Source organism: Pangasianodon hypophthalmus, chromosome 29, assembly GCF_027358585.1.
Source record: "Pangasianodon hypophthalmus isolate fPanHyp1 chromosome 29, fPanHyp1.pri, whole genome shotgun sequence".
Classification (NCBI taxonomy): Eukaryota; Metazoa; Chordata; class Actinopteri; order Siluriformes; family Pangasiidae; genus Pangasianodon; species Pangasianodon hypophthalmus.
The window spans coordinates 10,693,691-10,707,667 of NC_069738.1; the positions used below are offsets into that span (position 1 = coordinate 10,693,691).

A 13,977-nucleotide genomic window follows, 5' to 3' on the forward strand; every position below is an offset into this window, starting at 1 on the left:
CCAATCACATCAATTTTCCATCTGCTGTGACCTTCTCATGCTACACAGTGTAGTTAGCACTACAGCTATCCATGTGTGTTTGGATCTCCTCCCAGACCTGGATCAGGGCATCAGTGAGCTCCTGGACAGTCTGTGGTGCTACTTGGCTCTGATACATAACGTTCCAGAGTTTCTCAATTGGATTCAGTTCTGGGGAACATGAGGGCCAGTCAATGGCATCAATGCCTTCGTCATCCAGAAACCGCCTACACACTCGAAACCCGCCTGGCCACATGAAACCGGGCATTGTCATGCACCAGGAGGAACCCAGGGCCCACTGCACCAGCGTAAGGTCTGACAATGGCTCTGAGGATTTCATCCCGGTATCTAACAGCAATAAGGGTACCATCGGCTAGCACTTGGAGGTCTGTGCAACCGTCTGTGATCTGTCTATCTGTTTGTCTGTCTGTCTACACAAACTGCTCAATTTCCCAAATTTATGATGTCATTTAATGTTAAGTGAATATGAGAATTTTATCTGCCTATGAAGGTTTACACTTACCCATGTCCATTCCACTATAAATGCACCTCACTGTGTAACACACACACACACACACACAGAGGAGACAGCTTGGTTTATAGTGATGTCTTGGTTATACAGTGTCTCTAAATGTCTGGATTTTGACTTTTAGGATTACTTTGTGGATAAAAAAATATTAAATTTGAGTATCTTTATTCAATCATTATTAGATTGCATGTATCTGTGAATCATTTCTTGCCCTGTTGTGTTTCCAAACGGTCTCTGAGTTAGCATTAGGGTAGGAAATATTGTCAGCTACTCAGTCAAAACTCATTTCGATAAATATTGATCATTTGGATTAATCAGGGTGTGCCTTCTGGCAATGTTTCTGATCGCTGTGATTTGTTTACCGTCTAAGTCAGAGGTGTCAAACATATGGTACGCGGCCCAATAAAGGTTCCAATTCGGCCCACCAAATGAATTTTCAATCAATTTTCTAAATTAAAATCAACTTGTGGACCATAATTGAATAGTAGTCTCTGTTATTCCACTAGGGGGCAAAATAGAACAATAAACTCAGTGCCATAAACTAACAAAATGTGCTAACAATATGTAAATCTTCATTAGCACAATGAACATTTGATGCTGTAATCACAACTAATTTAGTTGTTTCACAGCAGCTCGGGTGACTATTTATGCAATCACAACTTGTGTTTTTTTTGGATTTTTTTGGATAATGAATTGCAGTCTCTTTTTGTGTTTTGTAGGTGCATTGAGAATGTACTTTTCAGATAATTGATGTATTAATGGTCTACTAAACTAACTTAGATAGTGTAATGTGGCCTGCTAGCTAAGGTGAGTGTTGATGATCTAAGCCTACATCCATATTAATCCAGATAAATTTGAAAACGCGTCTCTACGTTTTGGTCTTCCGTCCACACTGAAACAGCGTTTTTGAAAACGCTAAATTTGAAAACGGCATTTTCACGCTGTTGTAGTGTGAACTGAGAAAACGGAGATATTTAAAAAACAATGACGTATTTTTAGTCATGTGATGCAGACATGTGACCCAGTCAACTCAAATCAAACAAGATGGTGGACGATGTTGCACTGCAATTGTTGTGCCTGCTATCCAGTTCGATAACGTTGTTAAAGATTATTGTCACTTTGTACAACCTACAGACATTGCCGCATCAATTCAAAGAGCCGGAATGTAAGTAAACGCCTGACGGAAATAACGCAGGCCAAAGCGTCTTCTGTTTTTACGCATGCGCAGTATAGGGATGTAAGCATTTTCAGATGTTTGAGCATAGATGAGCAATTTTTGGAAAGAGGTTTAAAATGCCAGTGTAGTGTTTTAAAACGAAGATGCAGTTTTCAGATCTATCCGGATTAATGTGGACGTAGCCTAAAGCTGCATAGCTCATCCACCTACTGACATGTTTTAGGAGGTGGGAGGAAACCGGAGAACCCTGAGGAAACCATGGAAAACATGCAAAACTCTACACAGAGAGTAACACGAGCTCAGGATTGAACTGGGGAGCCTGGAGCTGAAATACTAAGTGCACTAAGTGTTTAATGATTTATGACTGTGTGTTCAGTTTCTGACTGAAGCTGCCAACTCCTCAGTGCACACACACACACACACACACACACACACACACACATAGAGGAGACAGCTTGGTTTATACTGCTGCGTCTTGTTATGCAATAAAGTGGATGAGCTTTCAGTACTCCTTTGTGCATTGCCTTGCTGCGCTCAAACTGCTGACAGCAGCTGCAATCTTTCACGCAGCCGTGCCAGCTCAGGCAGAATATACTGGAACCCAGCGTGATGAATAACTTCGGCATAATGGATAAATTCAATCATTTTCACTAAATCTAGGAAACGCACAATTTCGGTAAAACCAGTATACCTTTGTTAGTCATAAAATAACATTAAACTATGATTAGATTCTGACAATTATGCTAGGTGTTGGTTTTAATTCTTTATTTATGAAACAGTTGAGTCACTATAAGCACATTCAGGTTACAAGGAAAGATGAGATCACACTCTACCAGCAGAGTAAACCACGTTTTAAATCAGAGCTCCTAATAAAAGTTTGAGACAGCCTATAAAATAACAAGGGTGCCTTATGTTAGCCCTGGTAAATCTCATAAATATTCAGACACAGGTCAGAGGGAACAATAAACCTTGTTCATCGAACCATGCTGAATACAAAACTAAACATTAGGTTTATAGGATTTGTGCTAAACATGACAAAATCGAATCCTTCTTCGTAGTTTGTTCCAATCACAACAGCCATTGCTCTTTCTCCTTACTAAATTGTTCAGCCCACTTCTTGGTGAGCTCCAGGTAAAGATCAGGCTCATGGGGCTTGTAGTCCAAATACAGACGATTAGCAGTCTTCTTGGGTACGGCTCTCTCGATCTGCGTCCCTTCGTGCCACTCGTTAAATGAAGTGATTGTAATGATATCTGGCCTCACAGACAGCGCTGCCTGCAACGAGGTCTCATAATAGCGTCCGTTGACTCGGTTCCGCGTGTTGTGGTTGTTCCACGGCCGAACAGCCGTGTCTACGTAACCTGGCCCAGCACTGGGCATGAAAAGCAGGTTGTTTCCATCGCAGAAATCTTTGATGGTCTTCCAGTTCTGATGAGAGGAGCCATAAGAAAAGCCATTGGATGCAAAATAGGTGTACATGCCGTCGAAGCCGCCTGCCAGGATGTCGTGCTTGTGACGTTCCTCGACGACAAGGCCGATGAAGATCCCGTCGTAAGGTGTTCCTCGCAGGCTGTGGGAGCCTTGCTTGGTAAGTAACTCAGCCCAGGATTCAGGTGGGGTCAGGTACGAGTCATACACATAGAATAAAGGGAGGATTCGCCCTGTGCTGGACTTGAATCTGTAGAATGCATGATGATTTCCATACCTGTGTTAAAACAAAAAAAAGAAAAAAAAGACATAGCTTTATTAATAGTATTTCCAATTTTATTGGCACTGTATACTCTTTTGTATAGTCCAGTGAAATCTGTCTGTTTTTCTCAAGAGGTCAAATCATGAATCAGTGACCCTGGAGAGTTAATGACTGAATGAATTAATCCTTATAATTAACATGTGATCTTCAATGGTGTCCTAGATTTATTTTGTAATGAAATCCTGAGCAGACTTTTTAGTTTAAACTTCTTTCACTTTGATTAAGAGTTTCCTTACACACAATGCTGTAAGACTACCTTCTGCTAGTGGTGCAATGGGATTTAACCCTCGCTTCATCTCCACCTATAGAGAGTGATGCGGCAGCGCTTTAGTCTTTTAGTCCGTCCACACCTCTTACTGCCACATCTGTACACTCTGCTCAGACAGATCAGCTTCCAAAGCTTCAAATTTCATGATAATACCACCATCAACACCATCGTGCTTGTCATCTCGCACATCATTAACTAGCTGAGCCGAGTCTCTGATGTAACTCGGTGCAATGGATCTTTGAGTTTAGTGTTTGCTGATTGAATATTGCTGGAAAATGGTGAGTGAGGAAAGATGCTCTTGCTTTGGTTTTCAGCAGCTACGGGAGAAACCTAACGGTCATCCCATTTGTTTTCTCACCTATTAAACTCCATTGTAACTGTGCTAGCAGTCTTTTTCATTGTGACGTCAGTGCGACACACACAACCATTAACTTCTCATAGAAATAATGGAAATACAGCATCAACCAGCAAATTAGCACCAGAATCACTAAACACATCACGATTACTTCAAAACAAAGGAAAAGGAGTTTTCCTTTAAATGTAGACTAATCACTGATACTTATTCCCCTCGGTCTGTGTTCAGATTTCTTTTATGGCAGATGGTGTGCACAGAGGGGTGCCCAGAGATTGCCTGTAATATCTGATATCTAGAAATTCAACACTCACATTATACCAACTCAGTTTCTTTTTGTAAAATGAATAGATGACTAATTTTCTGCCACTTTGTGTGCAACCTTCATCAGAAAGCTGGAATCATCCTACAGAGGCAAGGTAGCGAAAGACACAGTGGGGTTATAGCAGTATCCTCTATCCAAAGATGTCATTCCATGATATGAATGATACATCATAGATACATGTTCCCTCTCATTTTAAAGACATACTGTAAAAAAATATGAACAATGAAAATGATTGCTCCTCAGCTGAAAGATTATAAGTAGGAATCATCTGACCTTCTGACCTTAGAAAGCCTGTGCTGTGGCTCGGATTTGACCTACTTGTTAATGATGTATTTGATGTTGTCATGCACGCTGAGGTCTGTCCGCTCTCGGTAAGGCTGGATGTGAAACGCCACCTACAAACAGAACACAGAACACAGGCTGATGAGAAATCCTTGCATTGGCGAACATCATGCAACACAAAATGGCTCCGAGTAGCAGATTCAGGTCAGGTTTCTGCAGCTCTAAAAATGAGCCCCAAACACTGCTAGCTATATTCCTGGATTGAGATCGAGCCAATTGCCCTGATTTCGATCAATAGAAATCTTTTTTTATATTTGTGTATTCGTAAATTTTAATACATTTCATGTTCATGGAATAGAAACCATTGAGATTTAGGTAACTGAATTGAGTTTCTGAAGGCGCTTTAACTGCAACAAGAATATAGTCAATCTCTTCATGTCAGGAAAGCCAGCGATTGCAAGGAATGTGAAGAAGAAAAAGAAGAAAGAGGAAAGTCTTTATTGTCATACACAGTAGTAACTTGTGCTTGCTCTGTGTAAGGTGTAGTATGCCAAATTCTAGTTAGGTTGAGTAAGAACCATTCAGCATTTTTTAGGTTTCTACGGATGTTCCTCTTGGCTGAAATAACTCAGTTGGCAGAACGTTAGACTGAAGGTCTAAGGGTCCCTGGTTTAATCCTGGGTTTTGGCAATAAATTCCAATTACACTAAAAATACAGTCTTTAATCCCTGGCCTTTCTGATATCTGTGAATTGTCAAAACATCAATTATATGCTTGTGCTCAGTTTGTGGAAACTAACATTTTAAGGTGTAATGGTTAGCACTCTGGACTCTGAATCCAGCACTCTGGACTCTGAATCCAGCAATCTGAGTTCAAATCTCAGTAGAACCTGCGAACTGTTAAAGGAGCTTTACTTTTGTAGCAAGTATAAAAAATGTCTCAAAGTGTAGCTTGTGCTTTCTTCTGCAGAGACATAGCTAGATCTTTTACAATGCGCTGGCCAGGTTAGACCCAAGGACTTTCTTGGGTTGGCAATCTAGGGTGTGGAAAAAATACTATTCTACAACCATAGAAAATGACATATTGTGGATATCAGTATATGGCTTGAGTAGGATCACCATTGGACATAAGGCATGCTTGTCTTCTAGTAGGCTAGAAAAACATCATAGCTACCAAAACATTATGCTACATATGGCCACAAGTTTGTGGACACCTAACCATCATACTCATATGTGCTTGACCCATTCCAGATTTAGTCCCTCTTTACGTTATAATAACCTCCACTCTTCTGAGAAGGCTTTCCACTAAATTTTATAATGTGTCTGTGGGGATTTCCCCCTTTCAGCCTCAAGAGCATTGGTGAGGTCAGACAGTCGGTGTTCCAGTTCATCCCAAAGGTGTTCAGTGGGGTGGAGGTCAAGGCTCTGTGCAGGACACTCGAGTTCTTCCACTCCAACCTTCACTACAGCATCCAAAGACTTTCTAGACAATTGCGTGCTTCCAAATTTGTGGCAACAGTTTGGGGAAGAACCATGTACGCCTGTGATGGTCAGGTATTCACATACTTTTGGCCATATAGTGTACGCTAGCGGTACAAATTCAATATCATTGGCTAACAGTAGGTAATAACAACCTGAAGAAATTCAATGTTATGCCTCCAAATGATGAATATCATTGACACGAAAAAGTTTGCTTAAACATGTTTGCTCATCTGTTTGTTTGTTATGGTCAGTGAGGGTAGGGAGTAGTTCGTTTCTGTGTTAGCTAGCTAAACGTTCATGCATGATACTAACAATCCTCACCATTGGACAGGTTCAATCTAGCCTATCGTAGTGAGAATTCATTCAGTTTCTCATCACACTGGTAAACCACCCTATCGTGAAGCATGGCCTCCCCTTAGTTATGCATTGCTTAGGTTTGCAACCTCCAGTCATGATGAATAAAGACCAAGTCGTCATACGTATTTTGGGGTTTCTAAGGTATACCCTTCTTACATATTTGCTGAAATAGGATTCAACAATGAACACCCTGCTTTGAAAATACTTTACTACATTCTTAGTCCCTGATTTTTATGATATCCAAAAGCATTTGATGCTTGTGCTGAGTGCTTTAAGTCTGTAATCAGACCATCAATGATATATTAGCAAGGACGCCTAGTGCACTCTTTTCTTATTTTTATGAACAGTACATAAACAGTACCCTACTCTCTCTCTCAGCATCAGCAGCTGCCCACCCTGCACCATGATGGATCTGTAATAACTTTATCTTAACTGCTGTCTTAAACCTTTACACCAACAATTTATTGCTTGTCCAATAAAATGCTCGTCAGGAATTTATATTTGGCAGTCAATGAAATTATTGAATACACCTTTTCCAATATCCCATCTTGCCAGAACATAAAAAGCAGAGGTATTAAAAGTACTGCGATTCTTTATTCAAGTGAAAGTACAATAACTCTATGAAATCAATCCTCTGGTAAAAGCTGCAAATTCTTCACTCAATTTAATGTAGAAAGGTGTAAATTTAATTTAAAGGAAGAGCCACAAAAGAAAAAAAAAAAAACAGAAAAAGACATCTGCCTCAAATCACACACAGATTTTTGTTACTGATGATGAATTTTTTTTTTCAACCAAGGAACCAACAATGCTGGAGCTAAGACTAAATAAAAACTTTACTGCTAATCTCTTAAATGTTAGCGAGCATGATAATAACAGATCATAACAACTAGTCGAATGCTAATCACTCTCTGTCACAATGCAAACTACATGGATGAATAAAGTGTGCGTAGCATCGGATAGTGAAAGGTAGTGAAAGTTTTGATTCATTAGGAATTTAGAAGCTGTCTGATGCTTAAAAAAAGCTTAAAAAAATGCTTATTACTTTATATGATTACAGAGAAATGTAATGTAGTGATTGAAAATGTAGTATGTAGAAAGTGGAGATTTTTCTTTTGAAGTTTAGTAAGTAAAATTCGCAAGTATTGGTGAAAGAAAAACTCAAGTACAGTACTGAATTAATCATTGCTACAAAACAGCATTGTTAGGTACAACAAATATATCACCGCCACTGTTGCCAACTCTTTTCAGAGCAAAGTAGCTAAAGCGCACTCAAAAAGTCTCTAGAAGTCACTAGATGATGTCATAGACTAATTTGAATATTAATTAATTCACCATTATCATCACTGGCATATCAAATTAACAATTGGGGTACATAAAGCAGAAAGATTTTCACGTACAAAATAATACAATAGAACAAAATAGAGTTTTATCAGAATAGAAAATAATAAAAAGAAGTCATCTTTGGCCACATTAGGTTTAGATTTATAAAAATTAGATTATTAGATTATAAAAAGAAGTCATCTTTGGCCAAGGCACCAGAAAATGAACTTTTACACATTTATAAAATACTATACTTTCTTTCAAGAATGCAGACAAAAAGATGCAGTAACAGTGAAGGAAGAGCGAAGAACAAAGAGGTGCAAGGGTGGGACAAACAATGATGATCAGTGATTGGTCATTGGGAACAATGGTGATCAGTGATTGGTCATTGGGACACAGTGACGATCAGTGATTGGTCATTGGGTAAACAGTGGTGATCAGTGATTGGTCATTGGGACACAGTGACGATCAGTGATTGGTCATTGGGTAAACAGTGGTGATCAGTGATTGGTTATTGGGACACAGTGACGATCAGTGATTGGTCATTGGGTAAACAGTGGTGATCAGTGATTGGTCATTGGGACACAGTGACGATCAGTGATTGGTCATTGGGTAAACTGGTGATCAGTGATTGGTTATTGGGAAAAAGTGGTGATCAGTGATTGGTCATTGGGTAAACAGTGGTGATCAGTGATTGGTTATTAGGAAAAAGTGGTGGTCAGTGATTGGTTATTAGGAAAAAGTGGTGATCAGTGATTAGTTGTAAGCGCAACACAGTCAGTCATTACACACACTGATGATCAGTGGAGCAAACCTACTCTTTCAACTCGTATATCAACAATGATTTGAGCTGGAGAGCTGTATGGAGTTCAGGAAAGTCACTAACATGGGCTAAAAAAAAGTCACTACAATTGTTGCTAGGCTCTTTTTGAATTTGAATTTACATTACTATATGACACACATCACTGCGTACTTCCAGTAATGTTTATGTTGGAGTCCTTGCAAAGCCATAAAGAAGAAATTTTACATTTGATCAAAATTTGGGTCCAATATTAAATTACTAGAGGGTATACAAAGTGTTTTTTTAATGGTGTGTGCTTTCTTTAAGACTCATTTTTTTATCTTTACATTACAGTGGTTATTTAGGGAGCCTGGTCGATTATTGATCTGACCTTAAAGAGTTTCTTAGAGAGAATGAGCTGCAAGGGCACCATTAGTGTATTATCTAGGGGCACTAATAATTGTACACCATCAAAAAAGGTCTTGTTTTGAGGAATGGGCCAGATAAAACCTCTACAATGTTCATTATAGTAAAAGCACCACATATTGACTTTAGATAACAATACAAGCTTTTAGAGGACTTGGTGAAACTGATTTTTCTCTCTAAAATGCTATGCGTTATATTTTGTGACATTGGATTTTGTGTGTCTACAGTATTTCTCAGGCTAATTAACTTTAACAACTCTTGTGCACCTTGTTAATGTTTCACATGGCATGTGCACATGTATGTATGAGACACTTAATTGGTGCTGTAGAACAACGTCTATCATCACTGTACGGATGTTCATAAAGACAAGACTAGCTTGTAATGGGATTTTATTTGTGAGTTACATTGGTACTTTTTCACGATTGGCCCAAATTCTTGAGTTTGTACCCAGGACTGATTGAGGAAGGGCGTCATCCTTCCTAACTGTGAACTGAGTGCACAATTCTATATGCATCCTTGCATAAAATGTTAACACGACAGGAGATATAGAGACATCCCTGTCCTTACTGTCCTTATTTATGTTGATTTATACCACAGTGCTGCTGAATTCTCAAATCTGATTGGTCAGAAAGTGTGCAGAAGTTGGTTATTTTTGTGTAACCCTATGGCTCGGACAGTAGTTCTGGCTGTAATATGAACGTTCGGTTTATATCAATGCTCCACATAATCTAAGCAGACACATAAACGAATGAAAAAAGGTGCTGTTATTTAACAAATGTAGTGTTTTGTAACAGTTCGTTTCCACCATAGGAAAGTCTTCTGGACAGGGAACTTTCAAAACAGATGTTGGACAGTCCACAGCATTCCACAGCATTAAATGTAACTATAAGTGGTTCTAAGTATGAAGTACCATTCATTAATACATTAAAATTATAATTGTAATCATTGGCAAATAAAGATTTGGTTATACTGTATAATAAAACACCCTGATACGTGGTGCTACTGGGAAAATAATCAACTTAGTTGCTTTGAAATTACACCACACAGTCATTGATTTATTTCCTATAACAGCACACTTGGTTGTGTTTTATTCCTTCCTTAATTCATGTATGTTTTATTTAATAGTGTTTCTTCAGTTTTGCTGTTTTTTCTATTTTGGTTGGTGTTTTTTTTATTGTTGTTGGAGACTCAGTGCAGTTTTAAAGTTCACCTAAATCACTTTCCAAGGACCACAGAGTCACTAGAAGCTACGAATCTCTCAAATAGCCTTGCAGAAATCCTGACAGACACCACTGACACACGGATTTGAGCAGTACAAGTCTGTAATAGCGCTCATATTCTCTAATGGGAGAGATCTCTAGACCAGAGACAGGAAAATACAACCCAGGGATCCCTTTAAATATAGTGAAGGGGGGACACCCACTAATTTTCCACTGTGTCATTGCTGAAATGTCCTTGCAAACTGTTTCCATGGCAATAATGTTTTTTCCATGTCCTTTCTGTTACCTGTAGTTGTAAAGGATGAAATACAATACATCTGGCTTGGTCCATGAAGGCCAAAACAGAGATCTAAAATAATAATAGTGCCATAGATTGGACCTCTGCGGTCAGAATCTGTCCCTTTTTTGTCTCACTCTCTAGACTTTTCCTGTCTTTTCATCTCTCTAACTGCTTTTTCTCTACGGGTGTGAAGACAGAAAGCTCATTTCATTGTACACGACAGAAGGCCATGCTCTTCTAAATCACTTTGCTTTGACACACATTTGCCAAATTAAAGGATTCAGTTCTCCCTGTGTGTCCGCTGAATCATCTTCCGGCTCGGCAAGGATAAGCTCTTTCATCGCAGCGCTTTCAACACACTTTCTTAAGACTGGATCATCTTTGCAATGCCTATTCCCTACACATTTCAATTTACAATCCATGCTAAATCAATGTACAAGGGGTACTATAAGATATTTTGTGATTAATAAACAATGACATGGGAATGGTACTTGGGAATGGGACATTTTATTAATGGTTCATTGCAACTTTTAGAAAATAATCATACATTCACATTTAGGATTATCCTACACCCATCTTTTAATAACTGATTTCCATTCTTTTGTTTTATCACTGAGGACAATACTGCAGTTTTTACTGCAATAATTTAAAAGTATTTTAAATACTTTATAATAATAACAAATGGACTAAAATATGTCATACATGGATTATTAGTAAAATAATATATTGCCATAAAAAGATTTTTAATATGGTTGAAATGGGGGTTTGAAAAGGACTGAAATATTTTTCTGATTTTAAAACAATTAATTTTAATATTTTACTCTCAAGTCAAAATAAGCTGAACATACAGGTACATTTCTACACTAGGTAATAGCTTTAACAGTTTCAGAGAAAAGAAACCAGTCAGTATTGTCTTCTGCACTGAAATATTTTTTGCCTTTATCAACCTAATTATTTGTTAGTTCTCAAATCCCAAAAATAGAACCAGCTTGTCTAGTAATCAATAATGTGGTTATCATAAATACAACAAAATCATCATGAATATAATCATGAACATAATATAAACTAAGAATAACATCAGATGCTTGCAATAGTATATATGAACATGCACTAATGTAAAATGTTCTACTATTTTTAAAGTGCCCTTTCAAAAAGGTAAAAATAAAAAAGAAGTGTTGTCGCTCACCAGTTACCTTGAGACTGTGCCTATGGGCAGCGTCCATTACGGAAGGCACCAGATCCTCAGTGGGTTCACCGTGTTCATCTGCCACACCAGGCGGGTACCAAGAGAGAACGACTACACCTAGCAAAATGGAGATGAATACTTCTGTCTTTGTGTCCATGCTGTTTATTTAATATCTGCATTATTTAATAACCTCATAATTATTTTATACCTTCTTGCATTTCACTTCAGACACAGTAAAATAAAACATCTGCATATGGACTCTCATAACTCTGCTTTCACACCCAATACAATGTTTGCCGATTTGATAGCTCATTTGTATACTGCATCTTTAAGGCCAAAATCACCATAACCATTAATAAATTATATACCGTGCAAAGGTCTAGGAAGAAACATCATTGGCTGAAATTCATTCATTCATCTTGGGTAACGGCTTGTCAGGGTCATGGTAGATCTGGAGCCTATCCCAGGAACACTGGGTGCGAGCTGGGAATATACCTTGGATGGAATGCCAGTCCGTTGCAGACACACACATTCACAGGAGGGGCAATTTTAGCATAGCCAATCCACCTACTGGCATTGTTTTTGGGAGGAAACTGGAGAACCCAGAAGAAACCCACGTTGAAATGGGGAGAACATGCAGAGAAACTCAGCACAGACAGTAAACTGAGCCAGGGATCGAACCAGGGACCCTGAAGCTGTGAGGCAGCACCACCATGCCACCCATGATTGGCTGACAAAAAAAACCAACCGTGAAACCCGCTTACCTGCAGCAGCCGCTTCGATTTGTGCCATGTGTGACTCCAGGACATTGGGATCCCTCGAGCTGTAGGGTCCGAGCTCAGGGTAAAAACCCGAAGCGATGTCCTCTGGTGGATTGTGCCTTCCTTTGGGGTGACTGGCGGCTATTTTGGGGTCCCAGTGAGGAACGAGGACGTGGTCCCAATGGATGTAACCACGATCCACAGGAGGTGCGCCGTACCACAAATAATAGAAGATGTGAACGTCGTAGAAAATGCTGTGCTCTTGGCCAGCTTTGGACAAGACGATCTTGGTATCGCTTATGTCCACATGGTTAGGCGCAGGTCTCCGGTCCAGCTTCCCACCCACGAAGGGTGCGAGCTCCATCCCTGGCGCGAGATCTGAGAATCCGTCAGTGGGCTTGAGGGTCCGTAAACCCATCATGGTGCCGAAGATGAAAAGAGCGAAGAGGAAGAGGGCCACACAGAACTTCCTGCGCAAACGAGTCATTGCTGCTGTCTATGGTGCTGAAAGACGCAGACTTTCAATAATAATAATAATAATAATAATAATAATAATAAAGCGTGTTCAGTTCAAGTTAAGAATTGAGTTTGATCATGCATTACTGAGTTATATCTGCAGTGATGATACAAAACTTGGTTTCACTTGAGCTTAAAAAAAGAGCAAATAAAAGAATTCGTACACAGGGTACGAATGATTTCGTACCCTATGCAGTAAGCTTATAAAGAGTCTGGATCCACGGCCATGTTTGCTGCGTAAATGCGCATCATGGAATCTATGGAAAACAAAGTGCAAGAGATCTTTATCTCCTTTCAGTTAAATCCATCTCATTTCAAAATGCCAGCTCTCCTTTTCCAACCTCCATCACAAGAAAGGCAGAATCTGCCTGTTCTTCATTTCCATCCCACGACTGATCATTCCTCGGATGCTCCATCCTTCCTTTTCTCTCCATCCGATTAAAAGCTGCTACAGATGTTTTTCTTCCTGACTCTCTTTCTTCCTGGCCTTTAATCTGTTCTGATGCCAACTATATGGAATCGATCAGCTCCATAAACACTTCCGGTCCACTGGTCGATGAAGAGGATGGTAGGATTTTCTGCAGGTTTTTTTTTTTTTTTTTTTTTTAGCACGTCCATGGACCACAAGCTGAATCCCAAATGGCGCGAGTTCCCCTATGTAAGTGCACTTTGTGTAAGGGCACTAAGTAAAGGATGTTAGTGCACTTGGTGTCCAATAGGAGGCCATTTGGGATCCCACCATGTTCTTGTTGATGAAAAGAAGAGCCGCGTCACTGATCCCTCATTGGATGAGCGTTCTCCTGAAGGGGCGGGGCTTGAGAATCAAATGATTTGGAATTGGGAACATTTTTTTTTTTGGAGAGAAATAAACTACTAATGATCAAATTGTGGATCTTATTATTCTTTAATATGAACTGTTAATTATGAGACTAGATATAACAGTGTATA

General features: G+C 39.3%; 1 protein-coding gene across 1 annotated transcript; it reads right to left on the reverse strand.

Moving 5' to 3' along the window:
* Positions 1-2,384: 2,384 nt before the first annotated feature.
* maneal (mannosidase endo-alpha like) lies at positions 2,385-13,617 on the reverse strand. Its single transcript, XM_026942162.3, has 4 exons — positions 12,517-13,617; positions 11,760-11,869; positions 4,738-4,814; positions 2,385-3,429 (listed from the first exon to the last, which is right to left on the reverse strand). The coding sequence occupies exons 1-4, from the start codon at positions 12,998-13,000 to the stop codon at positions 2,793-2,795; spliced, it is 1,308 nt and encodes a 435-aa protein (XP_026797963.1). The 5' UTR covers positions 13,001-13,617; the 3' UTR covers positions 2,385-2,792.
* Positions 13,618-13,977: the final 360 nt, after the last annotated feature.